Here is a 13341-nt window from a genome sequence, read left to right on the forward strand (position 1 = left end):
TGTGAAAACAAAATGTAGTGGAAAATTGGTGTGAAAGTTCAGCCTTTGCTGCTTTCCCACCAGTGTCCAGCTCTTGTGGGCAAACAGGAGGCATTACCTTTGGAGCAGTCCTCATTAAATGCATAGTATAGGTAATGTATACAAAGTAGCAAGTGTTTTTTTAATGATTTTTTACTATGAGGTATAAAAAAGAAAGTAACAATAATATAAAACCAGTGGGATATGTGGCCTTGTTGTGAAAGTAACACGTCAGTCTGATTCAGTGGCAGTGATTGCAATTCTCAGTGAGTTGTCAAGGTGTTTGTCAGAGATTCTTGATGAAATTTTGCTCTTTCTGTGCTTCATCCTTGAAAACTTTTGTTCACAAATGTACATACAGCCCATCAGCAGTGACGTGAGTATGGTGTGACTGCAAAACAAGGGGTGTTTCTCTCTGGTCAGAGGGGGCTTATCTGAGTCAGGTAAAGAGACACGATCAGATTTTTGATTGCAACTTTATAGATTTTGCTTGCAAATCTACAGAGAACATATTAATGTCGATAGAAAATGGAGTCACAAATAAACTAGTGGATTTTTTTTAGGCACTCATGTTGAAACCTATTCTGACATTCCTTTATCACAAAAGAAAACATGGCTGCATCTTTTTTGCTTCTCACAGGACTGTAAGCCAATGTAATAAAATGCATGAACTGGTTTGCAGTAACGTGAGCTGGCAGTGCGCTGTGCCCTCCCTGTCCCTGGTTGAAAGGAGCATTGCTGCATTGCAATGCAGGCTGTGCTGGGCCATGGTTTGGACATGGCTGTTCTAAACAGCTTGATGTCTGCCCTCCAGAAGTCCAGGATTGCAGTTTTGCTGACCCCCCTGTATCCCATGCAGACTATATAAACGCTTGCAAGATCCACCCCTTGGAGGCCCTAACTTTCACACAGACCCTATAGCAAATGAAAGCCCCATCTTATTGGCAACCTGTATCTTGTGGAGACCCCCATGGGGACCCCGTAACCCTTGGAGACTGGCCCCGCTGACAGTCTATACCTCATGAAGACCCTATACTCCATGGAGACCACATAATCCCGTGTAGAACCCACCTCCTTAGGCCCCACCCTGTCAGACCCAGCCCCCAACCTCACAGCTTGGGCCCAACGTGGCCGATATCCCAGATGGGCTTTTGTGTCATAGACATTACCACCTCCCACTCCCTTGAGGCCGACACAAGAATGGAATTATGTCAATAAGCATTTGATGCTGCCAGAATTAGGCACCTTTAATGTTGATCTTCTCACGCTGTTGGAGGTTATTATTGGAGAGATAATTCCCTGCCCTGGCGTGTTTGGGAATTACAAGAACTGAATGGCTGAATCATAAAGGTGGCTTTAAATGAAATGAGTTATATGATGATAGGGAAAACTGTCCCTGTACGCTTCTTTACCTCTGGAAGCAATTGCTGCTAACGCATTGCTCCCAGTGTCCACCGGAGAAAAGTGAAAAACAATGGGTTCACAGTCTCAAAGTTGGCCACCGAGGACAGAAAAGTGGAAAAAATTGATCACAAATAGGGGAAGAATGAGTGAAAAAGGAACAATTCAGCCCCAAGTGTGTCAAAAGTGATAATATTCTGGTGTCAGCAAGGAAGGGAAATTGCCCTGAAGTTGGTCTTTAGGCTCATTAAGGGCTAATTACTTGATAAAGCATGTACCATCAGTATGAAAATGAGATTGTAATGAGACAGAATCTTGCAGTCCCAGAAAGAGCAAGCCCAGAAAAGATGAAACCAACTACCCAATTAGAAACTATAAAAAGAGAACAGCTTGTAAACATCCATGTAGGAATAACTGTGCTTCTATCTCGGGTGGTGCTGCCTTAGCAAAAGATTGCCCAGCTCCTTGTTCTGCAGAATTAAGATGGAAACTTATGTGAAGGTTGTGGCTCTGTGTGCTGGCACACCAGCACAAACCTGGTCCCTGATGGGGATAACAGGATGGTTCTGGGGTCAGCGCTGTGGCAACAGGGACTAAGGGGGTGTTAAGGGGGAACTCCTGCAGGTTGGTTGGGTTAAAGACAGCCCAAGCTCAGGGCTCCCTGAGTCATTTAGAGCCCAACCAGGGGCTCATCTTCCCCAAGGCGTCCATGAGCTGAGCTCGCTCAGAACCTCCCTGAGATGGTTTTCACTGTCCCTGGAGGTCCTGGATGAGGTGACTGTTGGTATCCTTCAGAGCGTCCAGGAACAGATCCTTGCAGGTGACGTCCCAGCTGGGCGTGAAGCTGTAGAGGAGCCGCATCTGCTCCTGCATGGTGGGCATTGCTCGGATGCGCTGGTACTGCTCATTGCTCAGGACGTGCCCGTAGAGCCGGTCCAGGACAGTGCTGACAGATGTCACACGTTGGATCAGCTGCTCTCGGTGCTGCTCCACAAAATGCAGCCCTGCTATAGTAGAAAGGTGAGTGGTTGGGTGCTGCTGCTAAGTAGGAAACATCCTTCTGGTAAGACTGAAGGACCCTTATCACTGCTTCTTATTCGCTCTTGGCGTGGCAGATTAAGCCATCTCATATCTTCCACCTCTGCCAAGACTTTGCACAAGTGAACAGCCCAAAGGCAGAGCTCATCCCAGTCCTCCTCACCTCAATCTCTATCTAGTTTCTGAAGTATTCTTTCCAATTTGACATCACGGCCTTCCCTTCCAGCTCTCTGGGGGGGTTCTTGTTAGGGAGAACAAAGAAACTCTCTCTCCACATTGGATTGACCAAGACCTGGACCTCCAGGCCAAACCCCCTCACCCTAAAGGAAGAACATACCTGAGTACGAAGGAGGAGAAGAGGCAGCTGGAGGCTCAATGTCCCCTAGAGAAGAGCAAAAAGGAGAGTGGAGGGTACAGATTGAAAAAAGGAGGCTTGGTCGCACACCCTGACAGACGTCAGCAACCCCTGCTCCCTTCCCAAACTTGAGGCCTCATTTCAGTCCTCACTGAAGCCAGGGCTGCTTCATGTCCTTCCTACCTGCCCTCAGGAAGGCAGCCCACAGTGGGTCACACTCCTTTTCACCCTCCTGGGCGACCTTCATCAGCGAGAGCTGCATTCCCTCCTGGAGGTCCTTGTTGTAGATCTCGGTGTGGAGCTGGCGGCTGTCTGATGTCAGGTAGACGAATTTCAGCTCCTGGCAGAAGCAGGTTGGCATGTCAGTGCATTGCCATCCTTCAGAGCAGTTGTGAGGCACGTGGCCCAACTTACTTGAGGGTTTATCTCTGCTTGTGAAGGACCAGATACGCGGTACCACGTGTTAAAGTTCAGCGGTCGTTTGGTCTGGGGAGGTTTGTTCACCAAGAGTGAATGGCCTCGTCTCTTCTCATCCTTGTCCACCACCTGCAAGAAGATTGTACATTGATCGTGGGGAGAAATGATGATGGGAGAAGTGAGAGAAAAGCAAGGAGATAAAGCGAGTAGGAAGAGCTACAAGGAGATGTGGTGAGCAGGATTAGCATCGTGACTCGTGGGAGCCTTTTTGCCAAAGGCTTGCTTGCACCACATGAACCCAATCTCTCCATGGAGGAACCCATCTCTTGACTGCGCAAACATGACCATCTTTGGAGCCACAAAATCAAATATGGAATCAGAGCTGCACTCACCTTTTCCAGGCCGTGGTTGTTGGGGATGAGGTAGAGGTGAAGGGTGATGTCGGCAGCCCTGATGACACGGTAGAGCAGCACAAGGGAGTGCACGGGGATGAAGGGGAATGCGGCAGAAAGCAAGATGACTCCCATGGGGGAGAAACTGGGGTCCCTCAACTCTGCATGGAATGGCTTCACTGCATCAGGCTTCTCCAGGAGCAGGTTCCCATTGACGACATGGCCGATACGCATCTCAGAGGTGTTCACATTTCCCTCTGTGAATGGTCAAAACGTGTCACAGATCAAATTGCCCTACTGGGGAGAGTGCTGATGTTCCCCCAGGGCTGTTTTAGCCACCAAGCCATCATCCTCACTGCGTTACCTGTGAGACACAGGAAATGAGGGAGATGAATGGCCTCGACAGCACCCAGCATAGCACGGATGTCGAACACCGGTCCAGCCTCCATCCATCCAGCGGGGATCCCATCAGGCAGGTGACGTTCCCAGAAGGAGTACTCGTACTCAACAGTGGTGGCTGTCCTCACCAGGAACTTGAGCTCTGTCTCCGCACAGCGGAAGAAACCAGCCCGAGGGAAATGAGCTCTGTGCAGCATGGAAGGAGAGGAGAAAGAGACTGTCAGGCTGGACACCTGGCTGCGGGATCACCCTGCCTTCTGTTGGCCATTTCTCAGCACAGGGCACTCCCAGCCACCACGTGCTCACCTGTATGTCTCCTTCTTGCCTTCTTTGCCTCCAGTAATCTCTGGCTTCACCACTTCTGCCCCGTCATCCTGAAGAAGCATAGAAGCACAGACATGTTTAGGCTCAGTGCTGGAAACAGTTTTGCTTAATGAAGTCCTCATCTCTGGAGGGATATAAGAGAAGTGTGGATGAAGCATTTAGGGAAGTGTATAGTGCTGGACTTGTTGTGTTAGGTGATGTTTGGACTTGATCTTATGGCTCTTTTCCAGCCTACATGATTCCATGAATTCTGTGATTCTGTCATTCTATGAATCTATGATTCTTTGATTCTCTCTATAATTCCACGTTCAGGCAGGTTAATGGCTGGACCTGATGACCTGAGAGGTCTCTTCCAACCTTAATGATTCTAGAATCATATGACACAGTCCAAACCCTCCAGCAGGGCCACCCAGAGCAGGTTTCCCAGGCCAATGTCCAGCTGGCTTTTGAAGAACCTCAGAGAAGGAACTGTAGAACCTCTCTGGGCAACCCAGTGCCCTCAGGCTTTCCTCATGGCAGAAGTGCTCCAGGCCCTGAATCCCTGGTAAGAAACACCAGAGACGGGAGCATGCAAGGGTGGCCCAAAAAACCTCTCTGAAAAGAGCAGGAGAGCCCAGCACCTTACCTCTTGCCAGGGACATGCCATGCATTTGGCACCTGAGCGTGCGCCACTGTCACTCTCCATGTGTGGGGGCTCATGTTCTGGAGGTGTATACGGTGTGAGCAGATTTTGATTTCCCATCAGTTTTCTCGAATTTGTGTCTGTGCTCCCAGATGTCACTGTAAAGTAACACAGAGTTATCTCCTGTATCTCTCCATCCCCAGAATCTGCAACGGCCTCTTCCCCTCTACTCTGTGCTTGCATTTCCATCGTTATCATAGAATCCCAGAATCATTTGAATTGGAAGAGTCCCTTAAAGGTTATCTAGTCCAAATCCCCTGCCATGAACAGGGACATCTGTAGCTAGATCAGGTTGCTGAGTTCAATCTGACCTTCATTGTCTCCAAGAATGGGACATCCACCTGCTCCCTGGGCAACCTGTGCCAGTGCACATTTTACAGAATCTAAATCTTCCCTCTTTATTTTGAAACTATTTCCCCTTGTCCTGTCACAGCAGACCCTGCTCAAGATCAAAGCAGTTCCTAACAAGAGAAATGCATTTGGGAAAAGGATGAGGGACTTGCTTTGGCCTGTGAAAACTGCAGAATCATAGTATCATCCTGCAGTGCTGAATGCATAACTGATAGGGGGGAAGCAAATGCCAATGTCTGGGCCCTCGTACATCTTACTGCACAGATTGGAATGGGAAGGGATACTGGGAGGGTGATGTCGTTCAGCAAAGGAGTGACAGTGCTGAGCAGATCAGAGCTCACCTGCTTCTTCTATCCCACCTGGATAGCTCACAGAACTGGACAAGCAGATCTCTGCAGGAGAGAGGAGAGACCAGTGTGAGGTTGACATGTGCAGGGTGAAGTGATTGTCTTGATTTCCTAGGGAAAGGCTCCTTGGGGCAGAGCAAAGCAACTCCTAACTCCTAGAGAAATGCATTTGGGCAACAGGAGGAAGGAGTTGCTTTGGCCTGCAAGAACAACAGAGTGTCATCTTGCAGTTCTGAGAGTACAGCTCAGGGAGGGGAACCATAAGGCCAAAGACTGTATGAATCCTTGTCCATCTTACTGCACAGATTGGAATAGGAGGGGACATTGGAAGGAGGATGTAGGTCAGCAAAGGAGTGACAGTGCTGAGCAGATCGGAGCTCACCTGGTACTTCCATCCCACCTGGACAGCCCACAGAACTGGACATGCAGTTCACTGCAGGAGAAAGGAGACCAGTATGAGTTGACGTGTGCAGGGTGAAATGATTGTCTTGATTTCCTAAGGGAAGGCTCCTTGGGGCAGAGCAAAGCAGCTCCTAACGAGAAATGCAGTGTATGGAGACAGGACAAGGGGGAACGGCCAGAAACTGCAGCATAGGAAGTTCTGCACAGATGTGTGCAAGAACTTCTTTAGGTGAGGTGACGGAGCGCTGGAACAGGCTGCCTAGGGAGGTGGTGGCATATATATTCAAGATATGGCGTAAGATATTCAAGACCTGCCTGGACACCTACTTGTGCCACCTGTTGTGGGGAACCTGCTTTGGCAGGGGGTTGGACTCGATGACCTCTGGAGGTCCCTTCCAACCCCCAAAATTCTGTGATTCTGTGATATGGATTTGAGCAACAGGAGGAAGGAGTTGCTTTGGCCTGCAGGAACCATAGAACCATAGAGTGTCATCCTGCATTGCTGAGTGCATAGTTCAGAGAGGGGAACCAAAGGCCAAAGACTGTATGAATCCTCGTCCATCTCAGTGCACAGATTGGGACTGGAGGGGACATTGGAAAGGTGATGCAGCTCTGCAAAGGGGTGACGCTGCCAAGTAGTTCAGAGCTTACCTGGTATTTTCATCCCACCTGGATATAACACAGGACCGGTCCAGGAGATATCTGCAGGAGAGAGGAGACAGTGGTGAGGTGCAGACGTGCAGGGTGACCTGAGTGCATTGATGCCTTTTGAAAGTCTCACTGGGGAAGAGCAACATAGCTCCTAACTGAAAGAAGTGCATTTGAGTAACAGGAGGAGGAACTTGCCGTGGATTGCGAGAGTTAAAGAGAGTGGCATCCTGCAGCACCGAGTGCATAGCTCAGGGAGGAGAAGCAAAAGCTGAGGACAGCCAGGATCCTTGGCCATCTTAAAAGGGATTACTGCATAGACTGGGAAGGAGGGGATGCTGGGAGGGTGATGTAGTTCAGCAAAGGGTGACAGTGCTTAGCAGCTCAGAGCTCACCTTGTTCTTCCATCCTACCTTCTTCAAAGCATGATTCAACCCTGGTATCTGCTGCAGAAATTAGACAGTGGTGAATAAATGTAGGATTAAAGATCCACTTTACCAGTCACGAAGCTCAAAGCATGCATCTTTCTCAGGTGCTCTTAACATTCTCTCCCACATCTGCTGGGGACATCTCCCACACCAGCTCCCATAGAAATGTCTCCTGTCCAACCCAGGGACAAAGGCATACAGATGCGCCCATGTTCCCCCCATTCTGCTGAAGGCTTGGCCTCTGTTTGGACATATTTCTCAACTGGGGAGATTATCAGGGTACATTCTTACCTATATATTGCAAGAAGACGGAGGGATTATTTCTCATCAGTACATCATACAGGCAATATTTGGCTGTGATGTCCCATGCTGGCACCAGTTCATAGAGCTTCTGCATTCTGTTCAGGTTGGTGCTCTCTGCCATGATGCTGTCATGCTGCTCAGGGCTCAGCACACCTTCCTGGAGGAGTTCCTTCATGGTCCCATCCACGTTATAGACTTTCTGGATTAGGAGGTCGCTGCTCCATTCAACAAACATTGCCCCTTGCAGAGAAGAGGAGGAGGAATTTGGTGATTTGGTGACTCAGTGCTGCTGTGGCCCATTCCTGGACCTCATCTCCCTCAGCTCACCCTGGTTCAGCTTGTCCAGGAGATCGTTGGCCAGGGCCATCCATCCCATGGCCCACAACACGTCTGCTGTCACCTCCACACAGTGGGACTGCCCAAAGTGGCTGTACAGCAAGCTGGCGAGCGCTGCTGGCGACAGATCCGCCACACTCTCCAGCTCAATGCACTCGTACCCCTCCTTAGGCTGGATCTTGCTGAGTTCAGTCTTGAACTCTGTGAGAGCATCCTTCCCCAGTTGCTCAAGGGTGTACCACAGGAGTTCGGCCACTGCATTCTCCTCACTGCCTCCTGATGCCATTGTTCACCACAGTGCTGCTGCAGAGAGGTGCTTGCAGTGAAGAGGCTTCGGGAATGCAGTTCTTTACAGCAGGAGCCTTTCAGGATATTTGGAACTCTCACCTGATTCAACGGGAACGAGAACTTTCTTCTGGGAATTCCTCTGGAATGACTGGTTACCGTCCTGTGGTTACAGTAGGAGCTTTCATGAAAATTTTAGGACCAGAGGCAAGAGCAAACAGCTGTTAGACTCCTCACCAAGGGTCGCTCCTGAACCATTTGGTGAAAAGTGAGAACCTGGGTCTGACTGACATTTATGTTGTGTTTGCTTTGTTTAGAGTTAGTGTAACTTGATAATTTAGCATAATCCAACAGATGGTATTCCACCTGGCAGTGCTAAAGGATCACCTAAAGCCCAATAATTTTGAAAGGTTAATTATACATACAACTTAATTTCAGAGCTCAAGTTGTTTAAAGGAGCAGTCTGCATCACATCAAGCCAAGCCAAAGTATTTACAATAGCTGCTTCAAGTTCAGCAGCTCCTAATCCTGGAACAATGCGTGCACAAAGCGGTGGAGTTTTGTTGCTCTGTCACAGTCGCTGTTTAATCATCAGTGTGGAAACAATTACTTCCCCACTGCATTCCTCCCAGCTCCTCCAGATGTTTCTGTTCCAGCCACTCTCACGCACAGCTGTGCACACCCTCATGGGCTCACAGGGCATTGGGATTGTCATGAGCCACACTTATCCCACTTGGGCATCCTTGGCAGGTCTGAGGACAGACCCCAGGGCTCTGGTTACAAGCTGAGTGTCAGCAATACATAAACATTCTAGCAAGCAGCACTGCTTACCATTACCTACAACTTCTAGCACTTAGCTCAGCTTTCTTACCACCTAGAATCCTTAGCTCCCCTGACTTTTCACTCACCCAGACCCTCGGAGATTGGCTGTTCATCAGCATGCGAGGCAGAATTTATCACCTAGACTCAGACTTCCCGGGATCACGAGTCACTCAGTCAATCCTCAGAGGAGGAAGACGAAGGTGAAAGCATCCCTGGGCCCCAAGGGACCACAGGCTTTGCAGCAGCTGCGGTCTGAGCTCCACTCAGGGTGTTCTGGTGCTGGGTGTTCTGCTGCTGGGTGTTCTGCGCAATCTATCAATTTTGCTTTCACTTCTGGTCTTTGAGCATTCTTACGGGAAGAACTCTGCTGCCTGCAGGATCCTGATCCAAAAGGAGTGTTCCCAGAGCTGGATGACACAATGGAGGGGAAGGAACTGGAGTGACACGTGAGGGGTTGTTTCTGTGCACAGCTTTGTGCGCTGGCGTGGAATCAAGAAATCAGAGAATCCATACTCAGAGAATCAGAATACAATAGCAACTCCAGAAAAATCGCTCGAGTGCTGTGCTTCGAAGCACACAGGCTGTTGGAATGCTGGAGGAGAGAACTCCATCCTCACAGAGAGCACACATTTCCAAATTTCTACATGTAAAGCCCTGTGTTTGTTGCTGTTGTATTTTAACTTTAGCTTCCGTGTTTTTGCTGCAAATGAAATTTTTGAATATGTATTCTTGGTGTGGAAAAAGAAGACAGAGCAATTGCAGGAAACAAATGAGGTAATTTTATGTTTCTCCCGTGGAGCATTGGCACTGCAACGTGCAAGTCTATGAGGTCAGGCTCCTGGGATGCTCTTTTTGTTTGTGTAGTGCATGTGAACAGTCTTTCTTCCACAAATCACGCCAAAGAATGTGGGAATAGAAGAAAAACTGTTCAGAGCAGCAGCTGTGGAGCAAGATAAGCAGCGTGAGAGCCTTTAGAAGAAGAAAGAACATCTGACAGCTCTGATTGGAGAAGAGCCTGCAGAACGGTTGAAGAGTGTTTTGCAGAACGCTCTGTTCACACAGAGTAGAGTATATTCACACATCAATAGAATAGTGCTTAACAGTAGAGTAGCAGCTTTTAACCACACTGGTGTGCTGTTGCGTTCCTGAGAGTCCAGAGACTTCCCCACAAAAGGAGGTTTTGAGAAGGGCACGGCGGTGCTGGATTCCTTTCAGGAAATTTCAGTTTCCTCCCTGTATTAAATTCAGTATTAGAAATAGAATTTAAAATACATCTTTTGAGGAAGTAAACCTCTGAGGACTTGTAACGTGCAGTGCTTTGATTTTTGAGATAACCCGTTCCATAAGCAGTGCTGAGTGACGCTGTTCAATGCCAGCAGTTGTGAGCTTGCTCCCTGCAAAATTTCCCTCTGAGGGAGAGAGGAAGCAAAATGTGATTTTGTGCCCACCAGCTCCTGTTAATGCTGCTTTGCTTCTGCCCAGCACAAAATTAGGACTGCAAAGGTGCTGTAAGGCCACACGTGGAGAAATTAGAAGGGCAAAGCACAGCTGGAGCTTCACCTGCTTTCTGCCATTAAGGACAATTAAAAATGCTGCTCTAAATATATGAGCAACTGAAGGAGGACATAGGAGAATTCTCATCCTCTATGAGATGTGGGGGAAATGCAGGGAGGAAAAGGCTGAGGTCCTTAGTGTCTGCTTGCCTGAGTCAAGTTCTGCGAGGATTCTACGATTCCTTGATTTCAGAGTACTTCAAGTGCAACTAAGGGTAACTTTTCCTCCATTCTATCACAGTGCTTTGTATCTTGACTGTATTTCTAAGATCGTAGATGCTATGATGTTTCCACGATCATTCAGCACTTCTAGATTCTCCAATTGTATGATTCACAGAATCACAGAATTGTAGGGATTGGAAGGCACCTCAAGAGATCATCGAGTCCAACTCCCTGCTAAAGCAGGTTCTACACAATAGGTTGCACAGGCAGGCATTAGGATGGATCTTGAATACCATCAGAGACGGGGACTCCACAGCCTCTCTGAGCAACCTGTTCTGCTGCTTCATTACCCTTACTGTACAGAAGTTCTTCCACATGTCTGTATGGAACTCCTTATGTTCAAGTTTCAGGCCGTTGCTCCTTGTCCTACCACTACACACCAAGAAGAGCCTGGCCCCTACCATTTGCCTCCCACCTCCCTTTAAATATTCATAAACATTCATCGGAACCCCCCTCAGTCTTCTTTTCCCCAGGCTGAACAGGCCAAGGTCACCCAGCCTTTCCTCACATGGGAAATGCTCCGTGGGAGATGCTCCAGACCCTTTATCATCTTTGTCACCCTCTGATGAGCTCCTTCTAGGAGATCCCTGTCTTTTTTGAACTGGGGAGCCCAGAGCTAGTCATGCTATTCTAAATGTGGCCTCATTAGGGTACAGAAGAAGGGGAGGATCACCTCCCTTGTCCTGCTGTCCTGCTGGCCACGCTCTTTTTAATGCACCCCAGGATGCCATTGGCCTTCTTGACCACCAGAGCACACCGCTGGCTCATGGCCGACCTGCCATCCACACCCAGGTCCTTCTTCAGAGCTCCTCTGCAGCAGCTCACGCCCCAACCCGTACAGAAACACGTGTGAGAAACACCCAGCTTCAATAATTTTTGTTCAGGCAAAGATTTCAGTGAAGCAGCAAAGTTGTTTTTTTGTTGTTGTTGTTGTTGCAACAGTAGGCATGCACCCCCTCCTAACATGGGAGAAAATGCCACTGGACAAGTGAAACACTTCTCACTATATATCCCTTTCTCCCATCACAGGAGACACTTTTCTGTTTCCCCACTGGGTGGGTACTCCAGGCTTACCATCCACACGATGCATGTATTAATCCATTTTTCCATATGAGGACTATCAGCAACCTACTGTTTTTAGGATCATTTTGTCCATTTCTATGGACATTGGAGGGCAATATTTCTTGAAACTGTTAAACCTGTTTTATCCTGTGCCAGGCTTTCCTTCCCCTGCTCTGTATTTTGCCTTTCTTTATTACACATGAAAGCCATGTTTAAGAAGAAACCCAGGTCAGAAAATACCTGAAGGTTACTCAACTCCAATTCCTGATTTATGATACCTATTATGCTGTGCCAGCAAGCATAAATTTAATTATTTATTTACATTTACATTTATCTAACAGTCTTTCCCACATGTATTCCTTTACAAAAGCTTGCGTTGTTCATCTATGATCACAGTGGGTATTGCCCAAACTCTCTGGATTAATTTCTTACCACGGTCAGGGCATCACAGTCTCCACTCTGTCCTGCTGCTCAGCATCTTTATTGTGAAAAACAACCTAATCAGCCGTTTTAACCTACGCAGCCATTCTGTAAGGAAATCGTAAGTTCAGTAACTTGGTACTGGAAGTTTCTACTGCAAAAACATGACCTGTCACACGTGCATTTATTTCTCCACAGGTGAGAGACTCTACACTTGCTCTTGTTAAACTTCACCAGGTTCCTCCCTGCCCAACTCTCCATTCTGTTCAGGACTTGCTGAATTGCAGGACAGCCTGCCAGTATGTCAGCCATTCCTCCCAGATTTGTATCAGATTTGCCTCAACCATACCGGGGTCATTGATGATGATGCTGAACAAGACTGGACCCAGCACTGACTCCTAAGGAACACCCCCAGGTGCAGCTAGATGCCAATCCTCTCATCTGTCCCACACTTTCTAAGGTTCATAACAAGGATGTCGTGGGAAACAGTGGCAAAAGCCTTGCAGAAGTCAAGGCAGACAACATCCACTGCTCTCCCCACACCCACCAAGGCAGCTCAGAGCCTTCCGTTGTGAGAATTTATTTGAATGCGCCCTGGGTGAGGAGCATTTGAGAGGGATTTCGCTACGGGGCTGGGGTAGAGAAAGGGCTTTGAGATAAGAGTAGGCTCCCTGTGCAACTAGGGCTGTGCAAAGCCTGCCTAATGAAGCCGAAGGTCGCTAAAATTCCCTTCCGAGCCCTTTTCACATTAATCACAGCAGGGCTTGGCGTTAGACTTGGGCTCATAAAGGATTTCAGTACAGAACAGGGTTCTGAGAAAGAAACAGACCTGCGGGAGGGGTCGATGTCGGGAGACGGCCTCCATGCAGCATGCGGACCCCGGCCGCGCGCCACTGCCAGCCCCTCGTCCCGAGGGCGACAGGAACCCCCCAAAAAACAGCCCCGCGCCAGCCTCAGCCCCGCGACACCCCGCTTCCCACAGCCCCCAGCCACGAGCGGCCCCCAAACGCGCCCAGGCCTTCACAGCTCCAGAGGGACGCCCCGTATCCCCGCGGGACCCCGCAAGGACCCCCGTTCCCCATCCCGAGACCCGCAGCCGCTCCCGGACCCGTACCGCAGCCCCCCCCTCCCCCCGC

At 48.9% G+C, this 13341-nt stretch overlaps 1 protein-coding gene across 8 annotated transcripts; it reads right to left on the reverse strand.

Annotated features, from left to right (window-relative positions):
- Positions 1-1169: 1169 nt before the first annotated feature.
- Positions 1170-13322, reverse strand: LOC100547403 (NACHT, LRR and PYD domains-containing protein 1b allele 2). Of its 8 annotated transcripts, none has more exons than XM_010728299.3 (17): positions 13035-13322; positions 12218-12313; positions 9035-10181; positions 7833-8289; positions 7494-7745; positions 7170-7220; positions 6778-6828; positions 6107-6157; positions 5719-5769; positions 4970-5124; positions 4327-4394; positions 3986-4206; positions 3622-3878; positions 3227-3358; positions 2996-3152; positions 2795-2839; positions 1170-2426 (listed from the first exon to the last, which is right to left on the reverse strand). In XM_010728299.3, exons 4-17 carry the CDS (start codon positions 8125-8127, stop codon positions 2167-2169), a joined length of 2046 nt encoding a protein of 681 aa, XP_010726601.1. In that variant the 5' UTR covers positions 8128-8289; positions 9035-10181; positions 12218-12313; positions 13035-13322; the 3' UTR covers positions 1170-2166. The 8 variants fall into 8 exon arrangements, with proteins under 8 accessions (XP_010726601.1, XP_010726603.1, XP_010726605.1 ...); XM_010728301.3 differs by having other exon boundaries at positions 7833-8144; positions 8229-8289; positions 12218-13322; XM_010728303.3 differs by having other exon boundaries at positions 7170-7217; positions 12218-13322.
- Positions 13323-13341: the final 19 nt, after the last annotated feature.

The sequence above is a fragment of the Meleagris gallopavo genome, unplaced genomic scaffold, assembly GCF_000146605.3.
Source record: "Meleagris gallopavo isolate NT-WF06-2002-E0010 breed Aviagen turkey brand Nicholas breeding stock unplaced genomic scaffold, Turkey_5.1 ChrUn_random_7180001957368, whole genome shotgun sequence".
NCBI lineage: Eukaryota > Metazoa > Chordata > Aves > Galliformes > Phasianidae > Meleagris > Meleagris gallopavo.